At 45.7% G+C, this 21,036-nt stretch overlaps 1 protein-coding gene across 1 annotated transcript; it reads right to left on the minus strand.

Moving 5' to 3' along the window:
* Positions 1-316: 316 nt before the first annotated feature.
* On the minus strand, positions 317-15,063 carry LOC135526386 (nocturnin-like). The gene is given in 4 exon segments (XM_064954724.1): positions 317-973; positions 976-1,584; positions 2,018-2,329; positions 14,434-15,063. Coding segments are annotated over 4 exon segments (1,410 nt in total). The 5' UTR covers positions 14,639-15,063; the 3' UTR covers positions 317-689.
* Between the last annotated feature and the right edge of the window lie 5,973 nt (positions 15,064-21,036).

Genomic DNA, 21,036 nt, shown 5'->3' on the forward strand with positions numbered 1-21,036 from the left:
CACATCAGATTTTTCACCTTGTTGGCTTGGGTATTTGAATCAGCGATCTTTCGGTTACTAGCCCAACGCTCTAAGATGGAGAACAAGCTATAGAATGAAAAATACCGGAGTTTTGGCCCAGGGAAAGCAGACCAGCGCTAACTATTTTGTTGTTGTTGTGTTTTTACAAATTGATAATTGTAGTCAAAGTATTGCATTAATATCATCCCAAAATAATTTGAGATACGACCCCCCCCAATCACTAAATATGAACATACTGAACTAATCAAAGTATTAAAACACTAAAATTAATAAGTAAACATGACATGAACAAAAACAAGATGTCAGAAAGTATTTTATTTTGACATGCTCATTGGCATTCTTGTTGCCACAGCACTGAAAATAATAGCAGTTAAAGTATTGATAGGATCCTATTCTCCAATTACTTTAAACCAGTTATACACCTCATATGAAGAAAAACGATCATGAGGGATAACATCTCACTTGACAGAAAACAAGTACTGGTTTAAAAAATAAATAAATAACTACTCTCTGGTGTCAAGTCTGCAGAATCAAATTTCAGCACCAGTTCAAGTAAAATAAGCATTCACTTCTCCAGTATCACACTCCCACATGTTGTTTGATCCAGTCGATTCTTCCAGGACTGTCCTGAACTGGGACCCTATTGCACGAAGCCTCGGATAGGCAACCTACATCAGCCTATGAGGTTGATCCCGTGGCTCCCTGAAGCTGACGTCACAGAGCAGTGAGAGGTGGTCGGAGGGGTAGTGGTATGAGGGCAGGCGGTCAGGTCCTATCTGTTCCTCAGTGGGTATGTCCAGCAGGGTGTCCACAGTGAAAGCACCGTGAGAGTACCAGATGTAGTCCAGGGTACTGCAGCTCTCCCCTGAGGGACGGATCTTCCAGGTAGTGTAGGCCGGCTCCGTCTGCCCATCTGCACTCAGCAGCTTATAGGCGGAGTCCAGACCCAGGGGGAGGAGATAAAACGCCTGTACACGTCCTCTGAGGGCTCAGCGTTAAAGTCCCCACACACTATCAGAGGCACCCCCCCTGTCCCACTCCCTCCCCCAGGTCCCCTACTGACTGGGTCTGACCCAGCCGCCCTCGAGGTGATAGCCTTTAGGCTCTGCAGCAGGTCAGCCCCTTGGGCCCCCCTCAGCCTCTCCCAGCCACTTCTCGCCTTCAGGTGGGTCACAGCTACGCACAGCCTCTGGCCCGTCTCCCGGCAACGCAGCGTCTGCACGATGGCCACCTGATTGGTAGGCAGCATCATGGCAGAGAGGCGCAGGTGGGAGGTGTGGAGGAGGCTGAAGCGTGCACGGCGGTAGAAGAGCGCACAGCCGTCAGGGCCGTTGTTGCTGGCCACTTCCAGGCAGGGGGACCAGGGCTTGGGAAGGAATGTGCTGTGGTAGCCCAGGCTGGCCAAGATGGGCTGGAAGGTGTCGTAGTAGTGGTCCACTTCCTGGAGACACAGGATGTCAGGGCGGTAGGTGAGGATCTCTTCCAGGATCAGGTACTTCCTCTCAGCCCAGTTCAGAGCATCCAGAGGACATTGCACAAAGCCATCCTTACCCTCCCCTAGAGCTGAGAGGAGGAGAGAGGACAGTTACCAGACATTAGCAGTAGACATTACTGTATAGAGTTGAACACTTCTCCCCATTTCTGATCGAAAGCCATTGTGAGCACTGAGCATGTCAAGAACTGCAACGCTGCAGGGTTTTTCACGCTCAACAGTTTTCCATGTGTATCAATAATGGTCCACCACCCAAAGGACATCCAGTCAAACTCAATACAACGTGTCAACTGTGGCAGGCATTGGAGCCAACATGGGCCAGCATCCCTGTGGAACGCTTGACAACTTGTGGAGTCCATGCCCCAACAAATTGGGACTGTTCTAAGGGCAAAATGGGGGGGGGGGGGGGGGGGGGCAACTCAATATATATCATACAGTACATGTTCTGCTCTGGTGGTCTTCTGTATTCTATAGTACTCTATCATCTATCAGAGATCTATGTACCTTGGGCTAGGATGTTCCATGTCATGACCCGTATAGATGGTGTTTGCTGTTGCTCATTGTTCCTGTATTGGTGCTGGTGTTTAGGGTCTACAGGGTAGACCAGGTCCCTGTGGGGCCGGGCCGGCCGGTTCTGGAGGATCTCCTCGCACTCCCTGAGCAGCTGATCTGGGTCGGCCTGCTCCAGGCCCTCCGGGTCCTGGTCTGAGTCCTGGTGCTCTGGGTCGTAGTCCTGCTGGGCCAGTGGAGCACTGTTCAGGGTCTGGGCCAGGGTACCAAACAGCCTGCTGCTGCTACTGCTGCCCATCAGACACACTGAGGACAAGGAGGCAACATATTAGAGAAACACAAAACACTGCACACATAGTGTGCGCACATAATCACGCGCACACACACACGCACACACACAGTAAAACATGAGTCCTGTCATGTTACCCTGCAGTCAGCAGAGACTGTATCTCTCAGGCTCTCACATGAAAGACCATGTCTGAATCAGACTAAATAAATCATCTGTAACCACTTGTATATGTGACATGCAATACGCTCTTAGGTGGACGAGTCAACAGCGATACATTATTTTGCTCCGTTTACCAAAACAATGCCCACAGATTAAGGCTAGCACATTCACAGGACGACAGACAGGCAGACACTCCCTCGTGAGTTAGGCTCCGACTCATCCTCTGCGTTCCTTGGAAGCCATTTTGTGAGCGAGAGCAGCTAGAAAAAGAATAGTTAGACAGAGTGGATCTAAAGAGAGATACATAAATAAGCTTGATAGAACTGTGGTCAAACCGATCATCTCCATCCTTAGACTACGTACGTCACTGTGGTTTAGTGAAATCCTCACCACTGTTTTGTCTAGGTGTCGGAGAACAGCAGCACTACTCTCTAGCTCTATTCCTCTCGCTGACTCCTTCACTGTCTTTCTCCTCCTTGTACTTCAGTTTCTTCTGATTTTTTTGCCCCCCAGTCGTTTTTCGGACAATCCGAGTGCTTCCACTTTAGTTCTCTGCTGCTTTCAGTTTGTCGTACTCAGTCTCTCTCCCCCTCTGTCTCAGTCCCTCCCTCTGTTTCTGTGACAGTGGGACATTCCAGCTAATGACAGCGTGACTGTTTAGACACAGTTAGTCTGTGTGAGACTGATGGGAGGACAAGGGAAGGGAGAGAAAGGAAAGGAAGGATATGAGGTCATCACCATGGCTTGTCATATGTCAGATGGAGCTGACAGACTGATGTATCCGGACACTTGGAAAACACACAGGGGAGTGGAAGGTGGACAGTAACACACTTGAGTCACACACACACACACACGTTTGGAGTGCAGGAGTGCAAGGGTTGGCGAGTTACTCAATACTCAGGACACAGTGTTCTAGTGCAGGATCATGTTTACACACCATAAACTTCTCCAGAGAGAGAGAGAGAGAGAGAGAGAGAGAAAAGCAGGGAGGAAGAGCACAGTATTTATTTGCCACCATTTGCTGACCTCTAGCTGCAGTTTTGATTCTGGAGTTATTATTTATTCTCATATGAAACTTTTTTTTTAAAACTACAGACACCTTTCAGATGTGAACACATATCTTCACATCTTACAACTATTTCTTAGAGCTCTCAAATATGGTCCAGACAATTTTCTCAGTCGAACACTCCGATTGAGTTGAGAGATGATAGAGTTACTCACAAAGAAAACGTAGAGTCGATGGAGAAGAATCACACACGCCCTCTTTTTAAAATCTTGCTTTTTAACTCACGCTCGACCCAGTGTCCAGGCTGTCTCCATGGAGCTACATAGAGCACTCTCTCGCCTCTCCTCTGTTTCTCTCTCTCCTCTTTCTCCAGGGGTTCTTTCTCCTGAGAGAGATTGGACACTTCTGAAACTGATGTATTGACGTGAAAGAATGTTCCGGAGTAAGCGGATGTGACTGGTTTGTTCGGTGTGTGTGTGAGAGTATAAGAGACTGGACTGTTCTGTGTGTGTGTGTGTGTGTGAGTGAGAGTGTTCGAGAGATGGGGATTCTGCAAGCTACCGAGCATTCCTGAATAGACCAGTGTCAAACCCAGTCTCCTCTCTTCATCCCCACACTGCTCATTTGGCTGCCACAATGGCTTATTATAACTGTCCCGTGAGGGTCACACACATGGCATACAACCACTCACATAGAGATATTGTCACACAAACACCACAAATTACCAAATTAAATTAGATTAGTGTGGCTTGTCCTTAGTTAATCTGTGTGATAGAGGAGAGACTCAACTGAGTGGAATGTGATTCAATAAGCTGACTCAATCTGCTGCTCATAGAGCACATACACTGGAATGCTTCAGGGCCCCATTCAGCATGAGTATTCTACATGTACACTATGTAGAATGTACATACGGTATGTGGCATCAGAGAGTAGGTGTTTCCCAAACATAAGGTTAAAAATAGCTGGAAACACCGGTGGAGTGGACATTATGTTTCTGACTCAACTGAGAAAGAACATGATTGTATCTGTGTTTTCAGTTGGCTATACTTACTTTACTTACCATCTCCCTAGAGGACAAAAGCTAAAAGAAAGGAGACGAAGGAAACCGTTTCAATAATTGGTATCTAGGCCTACTCAATTATACTGTAGACCTAAAATCTGTTGTTCTCCATAAAAATACTGCATTAACAGCACAGCAGGCCAGGCCTATCTACGGGCCTACATTTAAACTGGAGAGCAGAATCTCTCCATAGGAATGTTGGTGACATCAGCGTTGAATGAGAATCACATGACTGCTCCAGGCAATTATCAAATGAAGGATGGGAGCATGACAGAGGCTTGGTAGCCAGGTAGACTAAAATTAAAACATTTGGGAAGCAGGGGGTCTGGCCCCCAATGCCCCTTGAACTCCTGTCCATGGACAGGAGGGAGATGTAAGGGGAACAGCAAAATAGCCTGGCCCCCTCATTTTCAGAGTATTTCTGAGCGTGTGCGTCAGTCTGAGTGTGTGCTTGTTTCAAAGATTGTCACTTGCACAGGATACAGCAGGTGTAAAACAGTACAGTGAAATACTTACTTGCAAGCTCTTTACCATCAATGCAGTAATAAAACTAATATAGGTAAGAAAACAAGAAATATGAGACAATAAAAAAAACTAACTGTGTGCATTCTTAAAGCTGGACTCCTTAATTGAAATAAAGTGGTCAACCGGCCTGTGTTTCAGTAAACAGCTGAGGGATGAACCTGGAGAAATATTCAAAGTGAGAGCTATGTATGCAAGAACTGACCATCTATGATATCACAATTATAGTTTTGACCACGTTTTGGAGGCAACAGTATTTGTTTACATTTACTTTGTTTACAAACATTGGCGTATAACAATCTTATATGTTGGGTTCTGATAAGGTACGACAGTTGAACTAAGCTCATGAGACATTTAAGTTAAAATCTTCAAGAACCAAAGTCCAAAATGGATGTAGCAACTTAGGATTCTAGCTTTAATAAGGAAACCTCTCAAGTCGTAACACAGTTATGCACCACTAATCTCATTAAAACAGGCAGCACTCCAAGGGAGAACCCAAATTAAGCTCTTTTGGTTTATACCCCCATTATCATTAGATAAGTTTAACCCACTGGTGGAGTCAAACCAATAAAATCATTTAATGGTAAATCCTCGGGAATAGTGGGTTCATTTAGATGAAACCCCCTCATCCACACTCTAGACATTAATATATCAGTGTACTATTAGCTGAGAGGTACAAGGGCTTCTTTCACCATGACCTGATTTTACGGACATGACAGAACCTAAAATAACTCAACCCTTCTGATCTCCTCCTCAGTCACCATGGGTAGGAAAACGTGTGCTGCCAGTTTTAATGAGATTAGTGTTGCATAACTGTAATGAGGTCGCCATTTATTTTTTGGTCGAACCTTTTGTCTTGTTGGAGCCATTTAGCGGAGTGGTTGAATAGAGATGGCCTAGGAAGCATACCTTTTTTTATACTACAGTAAATGGTTATAGGCTAGACCGGGGGTCTTGAGCGGAGGGTCGGAACATCCTAAATAATTTGTACACTGCAAGTTGACTGCAAGTAGCCAAACAAATATAGTATGACAAAAACAATGATTTCAAACATGCTTACATTGGGACAGATTTCCTAAATTAAAATCACTGATCTGATTTCCTGGTGATTTTACAGTCTTAAAAAGGGTAGGAAGCATGAGTTTGCACTATACACCATATGGAGAATCTACTCTGTACTCCCGAGTTCATATGCTAACTCTGTAGCTAGCTCAAGCGCTTCACAGACTTTGTGGCTGTGTTATCTAGTGGGAACTCATTAGCACGGCAGGTTCTTGTGCCTTCTTGCGCTAATTGTGTAGTATCTTGTCTTTTCTCTATTTTGTTTTGTCAACTTTTTGGCATGTTCTATTTGAAGTAGGCTATGGGAGTTCTGTAACCTTTCCCACCTTGGCTTAGTGCTAGTGCGCTATTTGACTGACATCTGGAATCTGTCTATTTTGGTTCTCTCTCACTATATAGCTATTGGATTTCCCTCACCGACTCTCCCTCGGCCCGGTGAAGCACCTGCCTCCCCCGGCTTTGGTAGCAAACTCAGCCTGCCCTCTTTCACTATTGGATGCGCCCCAACCAACAATCTGTAAGTCTCTGCTCTCTCTTTGCTTGTGGTCTGTGGTTATGTTTCAGTTGTGTCCTAGCTGGTCTCCAGTTATTGGGCCCAGGCTTGACGACCATAACCGTGATGGTTGACTAGGCTGGATAATATCTAGTTGGCTAAAAAGTCTGTCCCACGGTAGGGTAAACAAGGTACCAAGGATCATCGTCAGTGCTCGGTTGTCTCCACCAAGTCTGTCCACAAACAATTTGATTTGCTGGTTTTAAGCATTCTCTCTTAGGCACCGGCCTGTACCCTACCTGCCCTAAGCGCTCTCCTGGCCCCTTACACTAAGTCTGAATTTGTCCTGCTAGGTGATCTAAACTGGGACATGCTTAGTTACCTGACCAAGTCCTAAAGCAATGGAACTCCCTAAATCTTTCTCAGATTATTACCAATCGCACAAGGTGACTCCAAACACCCAGAAAATGCTACTCTCCTCGATGTACCTATCATGATTATTTGTGAGGATAACTAGTCTGGTGTTTTCTGTAATGACCTTAGTGATCACTGTTTTACAGCCTGTTTGTGTAATGGCTGCTTAGTGAAACGTCCTGCCCTGATTTGTCAGACACTTGCTAAAGAAACTTTCATAAGCAAGCCCTCCTTCATGAAATGGCCTCTGTAAATTGGTATAGAATCAGCTTGATATCTTCAGTGATATTGTTAACAAACACGCCCCATAAAGACATTTTTAATTAAAAACAGGTTCAACCCCTGGTTCGACCGTGATCTGGCAGAGTTACTCCACCTCAAGAATTGCATTTGATGAAAGGCTTGGCACATGCATACTCAGGCAGACTGACTCTCGTTCAGGCAAATAAGAAATAAGTGCACTCAAGCTATCCGGAAGGCAAAAGTTAGTTACTTTAAGGAGCAGTTCTCTCTCTGTGGGTGTAGCACCAAGAAGTTCTGGAAAATGGTTAAAGACCTGGAGACTAAACACTCCTCTTCACAGCTGCCCATGTCCCTTAAAGTTGATGTGGTTGTTACTGACAAGAAGGACATGGCTGAGCTCTTTAAAATCACCACTTCATTAATTCAGGAGTCCTATTTGGCTCAGCATTGCCTCCTTGCCCATCCAACATTTCCTCATCTCTCACCCCTTCTAATGTGACAAGCCCTGATGCACCTCCCTCTTTTTCCCCTGCCCTACTACAAAGTTTCTCCCTGCAGGCGGTCACTGAAGTCGCTCCTTAAACTTGACCCCCAAAAAACATCTGGGTCAGATGATTTAGACTCTTTCTTCTTTAAGGTTGCTGCCCATATAATCACCAAGGCTGTCTCTCCTCTCTGGGGAGGTTCCAATTGCTTGGAAGGCAGACACCGTTAGTCCTTTATTTAAAGGGGAGATTAAGCTGATCCTAACTGTTATAGGCATATTTCTATTTTGCCCTGTTTTTCAAAAGTGTTGGAAAAACTTGACAATAATCAACTGACTGGCTTTCTTGATGTCTATAGTATTCTCTCTGGTATGTAATCTGGTTTCCACTCAGGTTATGGATGTTTCACTGCAACCTAAAAAAGGTCCTCAATGATGTCATCATTTCCCTTGATTCTAAGCAATGTTGTGCTGCTATTTTTATTGACTTGGCCAAAGCTCTTGATACAGGAGACCATTCCATTCTTGTGGGCCGGCTAAGGAATATTGGGGTGTCTGAGGGGTCTTTGGCCTGGCTTTCTAACTACCTCTCTCAAAGAGTGCAGTGTACAAAGTCCGAATATCTGCTGTCTTAGCTACTGCCTGTCACGAGGGTGTACCCCAAGGCTCTATCCCAGGCCTCACGTTCTTCTCAATTTACATCAACAACATAGCTCAGGCAGTAGGACGCTCTCTCTCATCCATTTATACGCAGATGATAGACTTATACTCAACTGGCCCCTCCCTGGATTTTGTGTTAAATGCTCTGCAACAAAGCTTTCTTAGTGTCCAACAAGCTTTCTCTGCTCTTAACCTTGCTCTCAACACCTGCAAAACAAAGGTCATGTGGTTTGGTAAGAAGAATGCCCGTCTCCCCACAAGTGTAATTACTACCTCTGAGGGTTTAGAGCTTGAGGTAGTCACCTCATACAAGTACTTAGGAGTATGGCTAGACAGTACACTGTCCTTCTCTCAGCACATATCAAAGCTGCAGGCTAAAGTTAATTCTAGACTTTGTTTCCTCTATCGTAATCGCTCCTATATCACCCCGGCTGATAAACTAACCCGAATTCAGATGGCCATCCTAGATTATGGAGGTAAGGGTGTTCTTGAGCAGGCTAGATGTTATTTACCATTCGGCCACCAGATTTGCCACCAATGCTCCTTATTAGATCACATCACCGCACTCTATACTCTTCTGTAAACTGGTCATCTCTGTATACCCATCGCAAGACCCACTGTTTGTTGCTCATTTAGAAAACCCTCTTAGGCTTCACACCCCTTATCTGAGATATCTACTGCAGCCCTCATCCTCCCACATACAACACCCGTTCTGCCAGTCACATTCTGTTGAAGGTCCCCAAAGCATACACATCCCTGGGTCGCTCATCTTTTCAGTTTGTTGCTGCTGCTGCTGCTGCTATCGACTGGAACGAGGTACAACAAACAAACACTATCTCAATCTTTTCATTCAAAGACTCAATCATGGACACTTACTGACAGTTGTGACTGCTTTGCCTGATGTTTTGTTGTCTCTAACTTCTTGCCCTTTTGTGCTGCTGCCATGTTTGTACCCTGTTTTGTGCTGCTGCCATGTTGTGTTGTAATTTTAGGTCTCTCTTTATGTAGTGTTGTCTCTTGTCGTGATGTGTGTTTTGTCCTATATTTTTATTTAATTTATTTTTATTCCCAGCCCCCATCCCCGCAGGAGGCCTTTTGGTAGGCCGTCATTGTAAATAAGAATTTGTTGTTAACTAACTCTACACTGTAGAATAATAGTGAAGGGATCAAAACTATAAACACATATGGAATCATGTAGTAACCAAAATAAATGTTAAACAAATCAAATTTTATTTTTGAGATTCCTCAAAGTTGCCACCATCTTACTTCCGGCGCCGACAGAGATGGCCACCTCGCTTCGCGTTCCTAGGAAACTATGCAGTTTTTTGTTTTTTTTACGTGTTATTTCTTACATTAGTACCCCAGGTCATCTTAGGTTTCATTACATACAGCCGAGAAGAACTACTGTATATAAGATCAGCGTCAACTCACCATCAGTACGCCCAAGAATATGTTTTTCGCGACGCGGATCCTGTGTTCTGCCTTACAACCAGGACAACGGAATGGATCGCATGCAGCAACCCAAAAAAACGACTCCGAAAAAGAGGGAAACGTGGCGGTCTTCTGGTCAGACTACGGAGACGGGCACATCGTGCCCCACTTCCTAGCATTCTTCTTGCCAATGTCCAGTCTCTTGACAACAAGGTTGATGAAATCCGAGCAAGGGTAGCATTCCAGAGGGACATCAGAGACTGTAACGTTCTGTGCTTCACGGAAACATGGCTCACTGGAGAGACGCTATCCGAAGCGGTGCAGCCAACGGGTTTCTCCACGCATCGCGCCGACAGAAACAAACACCTTTCTGGTAAGAAGAGGGGTGGGGGTGTATGCCTTATGGCTAACGAGGCATGGTGCGATGAAAGAAACATACAGGAACTCAAATCCTTCTGTTCACCTGATTTAGAATTCCTCACAATCAAATGTAGACCGCATTATCTACCAAGAGAATTCTCTTCGATTATAATCACAGCCGTATATATCCCCCCCAAGCAGACACATCGATGGCTCTGAACGAACTTTATTTAACTCTTTGCAAACTGGAAACCATTTATCCGGAGGCTGCTTTCATCGTTGTTGGGGATTTTAACAAGGCTAATCTGAAAACAAGACTCCCTAAATTTTATCAGCATATCGATTGCGCAACCAGGGACGGAAAAACCTTGGATCACTGTTACTCTAACTTCCGCGACGCATATAAGGCCCTGCCCCGCCCCCCTTTCGGAAAAGCTGACCACGACTCCATTTTGCTGATACCTGCCTACAGACAAAAGCTAAAAAAAGAAGCTCCCACGCTGAGGTCTGTCCAACGCTGGTCCGACCAAGCTGACTCCACACTCCAAGACTGCTTCCATCACGTGGACTGGGACATGTTTCGTATTGCGTCAAATAACAACATTGACGAATACGCTGATTCGGTGTGCGAGTTCATTAGAACTTACATTTACATTTAAGTCATTTAGCAGACGCTCTTATCCAGAGCGACTTACAAATTGGTGAATTCACCTTCTGACATCCAGTGGAACAGCCACTTTACAATAGTGCATCTAAATCATTTAAGGGGGGGTGAGAAGGATTGCTTTATCCTATCCTAGGTATTCCTTGAAGAGGTGGGGTTTCAGGTGTCTCCGGAAGGTGGTGATTGACTCCGCTGTCCTGGCGTCGTGAGGGAGTTTGTTCCACCATTGGGGGGCCAGAGCAGCGAACAGTTTTGACTGGGCTGAGCGGGAACTGTACTTCCTCAGTGGTAGGGAGGCGAGCAGGCCAGAGGTGGATGAACGCAGTGCCCTTGTTTGGGTGTAGGGCCTGATCAGAGCCTGGAGGTACTGGGGTGCCGTTCCCCTCACAGCTCCGTAGGCAAGCACCATGGTCTTGTAGCGGATGCGAGCTTCAACTGGAAGCCTTGCGTTGAAGATGTCGTTCCCATAGCAACGATTAAAACATTCCCTAACCAGAAACCTTGGATTGATGGCAGCATTCGCGTGAAACTGAAAGCGCGAACCACTGCTTTCAATCAGGGCAAGGTGTCTGGTAACATGACTGAATACAAACAATGCAGCTATTCCCTCCGTAAGGCTATCAAACAAGCTAAGTGTCAGTACAGAGACAAAGTAGAATCCCAATTCAACGGCTCAGACACAAGAGGCATGTGGCAGGGTCTACAGTCAATCACGGACTACAGGAAGAAATCCAGCCCAGTCACGGACCAGGATGTCTTGCTCCCAGGCAGACTAAATAACTTTTGCCCGCTTTGGGGACAATACAGTGCCACTGACACTGCCTGCAACGGAAAAATGCGGTCTCTCCTTCACTGCAGCCGAGGTGAGTAAAACATTTAAACGTGTTAACCCTCGCAAGCCTGCAGGCCCAGACGGCATCCCCAGCCGCGCCCTCAGAGCATGCGCAGACCAGCTGGCTGGTGTGTTTACGGACATATTCATTCAATCCCTATACCAGTCTGCTGTTCCCACATGCTTCAAGAGGGCCACCATTGTTCTGTTCCCAAGAAAGCTAAGGTAACTGAGCTAAACGACTACCGCCCCGTAGCACTCACTTCCGTCATCATGAAGTGCTTTGAGAGACTAGTCAAGGACCATATCACCTCCACCCTACCTGACACCCTAGACCCACTCCAATTTGCACCCCACAAGGGTGCGTTCTGAGCCCTCTCCTGTACTCCCTGTTCACCCACGACTGCGTGGCCACGCACGCCTCCAACTCAATCATCAAGTTTGCGGACGACACAACAGTGGTAGGCTTGATTACCAACAACGACGAGACGGCCTACAGGGAGGAGGTGAGGGCCCTCGGAGTGTGGTGTCAGGAAAATAACCTCACACTCAACGTCAACAAAACTAAGGAGATGATTGTGGACTTCAGGAAACAGCAGAGGGAACACCCCCCTATCCACATCGATGGAACAGTAGTGGAGAGAGTAGCAAGTTTTAAGTTCCTCGGCATACACATCACAGACAAACTGATTTGGTCCACTCACACAGACAGCATCGTGAAGAAGGCGCAGCAGCGGCTCTTCAACCTCAGGAGGCTGAAGAAATTCGGCTTGTCACCAAAAGCACTCACAAACTTCTACAGATGCACAATCGAGAGCATCCTGGCGGGCTGTATCACCGCCTGGTACGGCAACTGTTCCGCCCTCAACCGTAAGGCTCTCCAGAGGGTAGTGAGGTCTGCACAACGCATCACCGGGGGCAAACTACCTGCCCTCCAGGACACCTACACCACCCGATGTTACAGGAAGGCCATAAAGATCATCATTGACATCAACCACCCGAGCCACTGCCTGTTCACCCCGCTATCATCCAGAAGGCGAGGTCAGTACAGGTGCATCAAAGCTGGGACCGAGAGACTGAAAAACAGCTTCTATCTCAAGGCCATAAGACTGTTAAACAGCCACCACTAACATTGAGTGGCTGCTGCCAACACACTGACACAACTCCAGCCACTTTAATAATGGGAATTGATGGGAAATGATGTAAATATATCACTAGCCACTTTAAACAATGCTACCTTATATAATGTTACATGTATATACTGTACTCGATACCATCTACTGTATCTTGCCTATGCTGCTCTGTACCATCACTCATTCATATATCCTTATGTACATATTCTTTATCCCCTTACACTGTGTATAAGACAGTAGTTTAGGAATTGTTAGTTAGATTACTTGTTGGTTATTACTGCATTGTCGGAACTAGAAGCACAAGCATTTCGCTACACTCGCATTAACATCTGCTAACCATGTGTATGTGACAAATAAAATTTGATTTGATTTGATTTGCCTTGATGACAGCTTTGCACATTTTTGGCCTTCTCTCATATCACCATAACCCTAATTGCTCAATGGTATCTTGAAACATACTAGACAGGTGATACAAAATCAATGAGGCAGAGGCAAACCTGTACTCTAGGAGGAAATAGCCTACCCATACAAAATTTAATTTAATTTATATGGAATACACTCGGACTGTTTTTACTGGTGCAGTCCTTTGCGGTGAACAAGCTGTCCGGGACAAGCAGCGTGATTCCTTACCGTTCAAAAGATATGACCCAAAATACTAGCGCTACGTTTTTTCTGTCTGTTGTGAATTGGCGCACCACATTTTACATTTATCCCGGACCATTTTAAAACGGATCGGACCGTTAACCATGTTTAGGCTACACCTTGTTCAGCCTACACCTTGTTCAGCCATGTTACCTCATTAGATAGCTATAGCTAACAACCTGGGGCGTATTCAGCAGAATGCGATGTTTTGTAACATTCAGGTTTAAGCTACATAGAACAAACATGCATCTCTGACATGTTGAATAAGGAATAACTTTGGCTCTACTCATGGGATTTCTATCTCCAACATTTAATTAAGAATGGTTTGCAACTGGTCGTGGTCCAAGTAACATTACCAGTAGCCTATATGCAAACATTTGATGGCACATAAAAGAAAAAGGGATCGCTAAAATGTTTTGACTAAATTCCTCTTGCCACTATACTAACTTTATTTTGAGTTAATGTGGAGCCAATGACTCAGACTTGAGCACTGGGACTCGGTCTTCAGCCATAGGGACTTGTGACTCAAGCACAGGAGACTCAATTCGGACCAAGGTTGAGTGACGCGACAACATCGCTGTTCATTAGCCCCCAGTCTACCTTTGGACATCAATAAAATAAATAAAAAGTGCCAAAAATTAAGTCTTGAACTAACTGTTATGGAAGTGACATGAGGCACACACACACACACACACAATTTGGTAATGATTCAGCCTCTACATATTTACCACGTTCTGAATGTCTGAGGATGTAGAAGCGCATGCGACTTCACATAGGCCTAATCGGTTTGAATAATAATTATGGCCAAACAAGACAAATACACCCCTCCCAACCGTAGGCTATATCGTTCCGAATGTTATTTAAACATAATCCAATAAAATTATATAATTGTCATTTTTTTAAACAGACACGAGGAAGGTCTTATAAAATGCCTCCTGAACACTGAAAATGCCTACCTGGTATAGAGCTCGCTGACGTGGGCGATGAGCCGCGTGATTTCACCTGTGGCTTGCCGCCTTCTCCTCCGGTGTGACAGTGCCGTGGAGCCGGGAGGGATAATTTCTTCGTAGGTGTCTGTTTCTTAGCTGCCGGCCCCAGGGAGGAGAGACACAACGCTGCCAAGTCTCGGTGAAGGAACGAACACCGACGAGCCGGATACATGTCTCGCGCCGCTTCTGTCACAACTAGTGTTGCCAAATGAACGAGAGAGCGGTGAGAAGCTACCCCAACAGCCTCACTTCAGTCCCAACACTCGTTAGTCCTGTCAAATAATAACTATTTGCATAAAAAGAGATATCATTATACGGACACAAAATCTTGGTCACTGCGGCATTCTTTCACGTTTGTATCAGCAACAAAGTAGCCGGCAAATGTTTCATCATATTTCTGACAGGCTCTTTGAACTAGAGTTTCGAGGGTGGATAACGAACAAGGATGATTTCAAAACCCTAAATACAGAGGCTGGGAAATATCTTGTCAATACAAATATATCCTTAGTAATTATTCGTTTAAAGATACCCGTAATCAAACAACATTCCGCATTATATTGAGAGATTTAAAGCAACTTCCCCAAATAATTCCCCTGATTCAAATGCCAATGGATTGATCTGTACAGTAGAGTTTTCATGACAAACCAGGAAGAGGGCGGGTTTAAGGGTAGAGGGAGGGTGTGGTCTCACCTCTGATCTAATCAGAGGCCAGTGCGCGTGTTGGAAAAACAGCATAATGACGCAAATCTCTCCAAACAAAACGCCACCTCCCACACCCACATGCGTATGCAATGTCCTGTTATGTCAGCAACTGGACGTTTGGACTAGGCTAATAGCTTTCTAAAAACAGATTTACCCACAACATAACCTACGCAAGCATTGTAATACAAATAGTGAAATAAACGATATCAAATAAGGTAGGCCTAGTGAGCAAAACAACCGTTTTACAAGGCATACTTAGGGCTTTTGCATTCAGACATTTCCTATCAGTAACATATCCATTAAAGTTGGGCATGCCACATAATCTATGACATTGGTTACCAGATTGTGGTCGGTACCCCATGTGCGGTCCCCTGATAATTGAAATGTTGCCTGGTTGAGAAAATCTGTAAATTATCAAACAAATGAATAACAATTTTCTCTTTAAATGGGTTGACACCTTTTAGTGTCAACTAAGGACTTCTTAGACTATTACAATATGCTTTCATGTCATGATTATCTGTTGGGGCAGCCTGTGGGACCTAAATGGATAAATATGCCCTAACAAAGTGGAATTAATAACTTATTATCTAATGTTGTTATATAACTTACCAGGTGTGTCAGGGGTCTTCAGTAGGCAAAGTTTACTCCAGTTAATCATTGATCAGGGGGATCATTTACATACACACCACCCAGACAGGGTTTTCTAGTGCAGCAATTCTGCCTTGAAATATCTGCATTTATGTAACATTGTTATGAACAGCAGAATAGACCAAACAACAACAAATAACAGGTTTCTTGTTGCCTACACATGTACAGTATGCTTTGCTGTAGAGAACAGGAGCTAAAGTAAAGAAAAAGTTATATAAATGTTGGCACATAGGAGATGGATGAGCGTTATATATATTGTGTGTGTGTGATGCTGACAGGTTTGCGGCTGAATTAAGACACATGCCCATGTCTCTCTCTGTCCGTTCTAAACACAGGGCTGCAGGTGGTAAAACTGATTACATTTTAATCTGGTTTCATTGAGGGGGACAATGGCTCTGTAAGTACAGCCGCTTGGCAGAAAGAGACTGAGATTAAAAAGAAAGAGAAATCTCCCCAGCGGTAGTATCTCTCTCAATCAGGTCTATTAAATTATGACTTATGAAAGTAATGGGTTAAAGAGGAGAGCTAACACACACACACACACACACACACACACACACACACATTTCCCTCAATGGAACATGAGTGAACCTTAGCCCCAACCTGCGTACCATCTGTACAAATGTACGGTGCATTTGGAAAGTATTCAGACCCCTTGATCTTTTCCACATTTTGTTACGTTATAGTTTCTCTCAAGCTATGTTGGGTTGAATGGGAGCATTGCAGCACAGCTACAGTGGCAAGAAAAACAATGTGAACCCTTTGGAATTACCTGGATTTCTGCATAAATTAGTCATAACATTTGATCTGATCTTCATCTTAGTCACAACAATAGACAAACACAAAGTGCTTAAACAAATGACACACAGATGATTGTATTTTTCTTTTCTATATTGAATACATAATTTAAACATTCACAGTGTAGGTTGGAAAAAGTATGTGAACCCGTAGTCTAATGACTTTTCCAAAAGCTAATTGTAGACAGGAGTCAGCTAACCTGGAGTCCAATCAATGAGACAAGATGGAGATGTTGGTTAGAGCTGCCCTGCCCTATAAGAAACACACACAATTTGAGTTTGCTATTCACAAGAAGCATTGCCTGATGTGAACCATGCCTCAAACAAAATAGATCTCAGAAAACCTAAGATTAAGAACTGTTGACTTGCATAAAGCTGGGTTTCAAACGTATCTCTAAAAGCCGTTGATGTTCATCAGTCCACGGTAAGATACATTGTCTACAAATAGAGAAAGTTCAGTACTGTTGCTACTCTCCATAGGAGTGGCCGTCCTACAAAGATGACTACAAGAGCACAGTGCAGAATGCTCAATGAGGTTAAGAAGAATCCTAGAGTGTCAGCTAAAGACTTACAGAAATCTCTGGAACATGCTAACATCTCTGTTGAAGAGTCTACGATAAGTAAAACACTAAACAAGAACGTGTTCATGGAAGGACACGACGGAAGAAGCCACTGCTGTCAATTAAAAAACATTGTCGCATGTCTGAAGTTCACAAAAGAGCACCTGGATGTTCCACAGTTCTTCTGGTAAAATATTCTGTGGACAGATTAAACTAAAGTTGAGTTGCTTGGAAGGAACACACAACACTATGTGTGGAACAAAAAATGCACAGCACACCAACATCAAAACCTCATCCCAACTGTAAAGTATATTGGAGGGAGCATCATGGTTTGGGGCTGCTTTGCTGCCTCAGGGCCTGGAAAGCTTGCTATCATCGACAGAAAAATGAATTCACAATATTATCAAGACATTTTGCAGGAGAATGTCCGCCAATTGAAACTCAATAGAAGTTGGGCGAGGCAACAGGACAACGACCCAAAACACAGAAGTAAATCAACAACAGAATGGCTTCAACAGAAGAAAATACGCCTTTTGGAGTGGCGCAGTCAGAGTCCTGACCTCAACCCGATTTAAAATGCTGTAGCATGAACTCAAGAGCGGTTCACACCAGACATCCTAAGAATATTGCTGAACTGAAACAGTTTTGTAAAGATGAATGGTCCAAAATTCCTCCTGATCGTTTTGCAGGTCTGATTCGCAACTACAGAAAATGTTTGGTTGAGTTTATTGCTGCCAAAGGAGGGTCAACCATTTATTAAATCCAAGGGTTCACATACTTTTTTCACTCTACACTGTACATTTTTACACAGTGTGTTCAATAAAGACATGAAAACGTATAATTGTTTGTGTTATTAGTTCAAGAAGAGTGTTTTTGTCTATTGTTGTGACTTAGATGAAGATCAGATCATATTTTGTGACCAATTTATGCAGAAATCCTGGTAATTCCAAAGGGTTCACATACTTTTTTTGCCACTGTATTTTCAGGTCTCTCCAGAGATGTTCGATCAGGTTCAAGTCCCGGCTCTGGCTGGGCCATTCAAGGACATTCCGAGACTATTCCTGAAGCCACTCTTATATGGTCTTGGCTGTGTGCTTAGGGCTGTTGTCCTGTTGGAAGGTGAACCTTCACCCCAGTCTGAGGTCCTGAGTGCTCTGGAGCAGGTTTTCATCAAAGATCTCTCTCTACTTTGCTCCGATCTTTCCCTCAATCCTGACTAGTCTCCCAGTCGCTGCTGCTGAAAAACATCCACACAGCATGATGCCTCCAGGCTTCACCGTAGGGATGGTGGCAGGTTTCTTCCAGATGTTACACTTGAAATTCAGGCCAAAGAGTTCAATCTTGGTTTCATCAGACCAGACAATGGTCTGAGAGTCCTTTAGGTGCCTTTTGGCAAATTCCAAGAGTCATGGTCCTTTTACTGAGGAGTGGCTTCAGTCTGGCTCTTCTACCATAAAGGCCTGATTGGTGGAGTGCTGCAGAGATGGTTGTCCTTCTGGAAGGTTCTCCTATCTCCACAGAGGGTCCTTGGAGCTCTGCCAGAGTGACCATCGGGTTCTTGGTGACCTCCCTGCCAAGGCCCATCTCTCCCCATTGCTCTGTTTGGCCAGGTGGCCAGCTCTAGGAAGAGTCTTGGTGGTTCCAAACTTCTTCCATTTAAGAATGATGAACGCCACTGTGTTCTTGGGGACCTTCAATGCTGCAGACATTGTTTTGGTACCCTTTCCCAGATCTGTGCCTCAACACAATCCTGTCTCTGAGCTTTACTGACAATTCCTTCGACTTCATTGTTTGGTTTTTGCTCTGACATACATTGTCAAATGTAGGACCTTATATATACACAGGTGTGTGCCTTTCCAATCATGTCCAATCAATGGATTTTACAACCGGTGGACTCCAATCAAATTGCAGAAAAGATCAATGGGAACAGGATGCACATAAGCTCAATTTCGAGTCTCATAGCAAAGGGTCTGAAAACCTGTTTTCGCTTTGTCATTATGGGGGATTGATGAGGAAAATGGTATTTAATACCTTTTAGAATAGAGCTGCAATGTAACAATATGTGGAAAAGGTCAAGGGGTCTGAATACTTTCCAAATGCACTGTATGTTAACCCATGGTTTGCCCATGCCCCACACATGGCTGTCCTCTCATCACCTCCCCACTGGGAACAGTGTAACAGTTGTTGGTGGAAGAAGGTGAGGACCAAGATGCAGCGTGGTAAGTGTTCATCATTATTTTAATAACCTGAACACTAAATACAACAAGGAACAAAAGCAACAACCCGAAACAGCTCCGTCAGGTGCAAAACACACTAAAACAGAAAATAACTACCCACAAACACAGGTGGGAACAGGCTACCTAAGTATGGTTCTCAATCAGAGACAACGATTGACAGCTGCCTCTGATTGGGAACCATACCAGGCCAAACACATAGAAATACAAAACATAGAATAAAATGCCCACCCCAACTCACGCCCTGACCAAACCAAAATAGAGACATAAGAAAGGAACTAAGGTTAGGACGTGACAGTACCCCCCACCCCCCAAAAGGTGCGGATTCCGGCCGCAAAACCTGAACCTATAGGGGAGGGTCTGGGTGGGCATTTCACCGCGGTGGCGGCTCCGGTGCGGGACGCAGACCCCACTCCACTTTAGTCTTGGCCCACTTAGGTGGCGCCTCTGGAGTGGCGACCCTCGCCGCGGGCCCCGAATTGGAGGGAGACTCTGTCGGCGCCGGACCGGCGGTAGGCTCTGGCTGCGCCTGGCCGGAGGGAGACTCTGGCTGCGCCGGGCTGGAGGGAGTCTCTGGAGGGAGGAGACGGATAGACAGCCTGGTCCTTGGAGGAGGCACAGGATAGACTGGGCCGTGGAGGTGCATTGGAGGTCTCAAACTAAGGGCCTGCACAATCCGTCCAGGCTGGATGGTGATTTTAGCCCGACACGTGCGGGGCGCAGGTACAGGACGCACTGGGCTGTGCAGACACACGGGAGACACAGTGTACTGCTCCGACGCAGGATATCCTGGCCCGAGGAGACGCACTGGAGGTCTGGAGAGCAGGGCTGGCACCATCCGTCAAGGCTGGATCCTCACCCTAGCCCAGCAGATGCGGGGAGCTGCGATGTAGCGCACCGGGCTAAGAACACGTGCTGGAGACACCGTGCGCTCCACCGCATAACACGGTGCCTTACCAGTACAATGCCCGCCATGGTAAGCACGTCTTGGAGAGCTGTAGCGCCGAGCTGGCACAGGACGTGCAGGGCTAGGGAGGCATACAGGAGGCCTGGTGCGTGGGGCTGGCACAGTCTTCACCAGATGGCTAGCACGCACCTCAGGACGAGTATGGAGAGCTGACTTAGGTGACATCAAATCCCGGACACGCTCCGTCGGGTGGATGTCGTGGCTCATGCACCAACACAGCAACTCCCTCATTACTCTCTCCTCCAATCTCCCCATTAACTCCTTCACTGTCTCTGCTTCGCTTCCGTCGCTCACCTCCAATTCCATCCTTGGCTCCTTACGGTAAGCACAGGGAGTTGGCTCAGGTCTGACTCCTGACTCTGCCACACTCCCCGTGTGCCTCCCCCCCCAAGACATTTTTGGGGCTGCCTCTCGGGCTTCCTTACCAGCCGTGCCAACTCCTCGTAGTGTTTCCGCTCAGCCTTAGCTGCCTCCAGTTCCTCCTGTGGACGGCGATACTCCCCAGCCTGCCTCCAGTTCCTCCTGTGGACTGCGATACTCCCCAGCCTGCCTCCAGTTCCTCCTGTGGACGGCGATACTCCCCAGCCTGCCTCCAGTTCCTCCTGTGGACTGCGATACTCCCCAGCCTGCCTCCAGTTCCTCCTGTGGACTGCGATACTCCC

This window comes from Oncorhynchus masou, chromosome 32 (assembly GCF_036934945.1).
Source record: "Oncorhynchus masou masou isolate Uvic2021 chromosome 32, UVic_Omas_1.1, whole genome shotgun sequence".
NCBI classification, from domain to species: domain Eukaryota; kingdom Metazoa; phylum Chordata; class Actinopteri; order Salmoniformes; family Salmonidae; genus Oncorhynchus; species Oncorhynchus masou.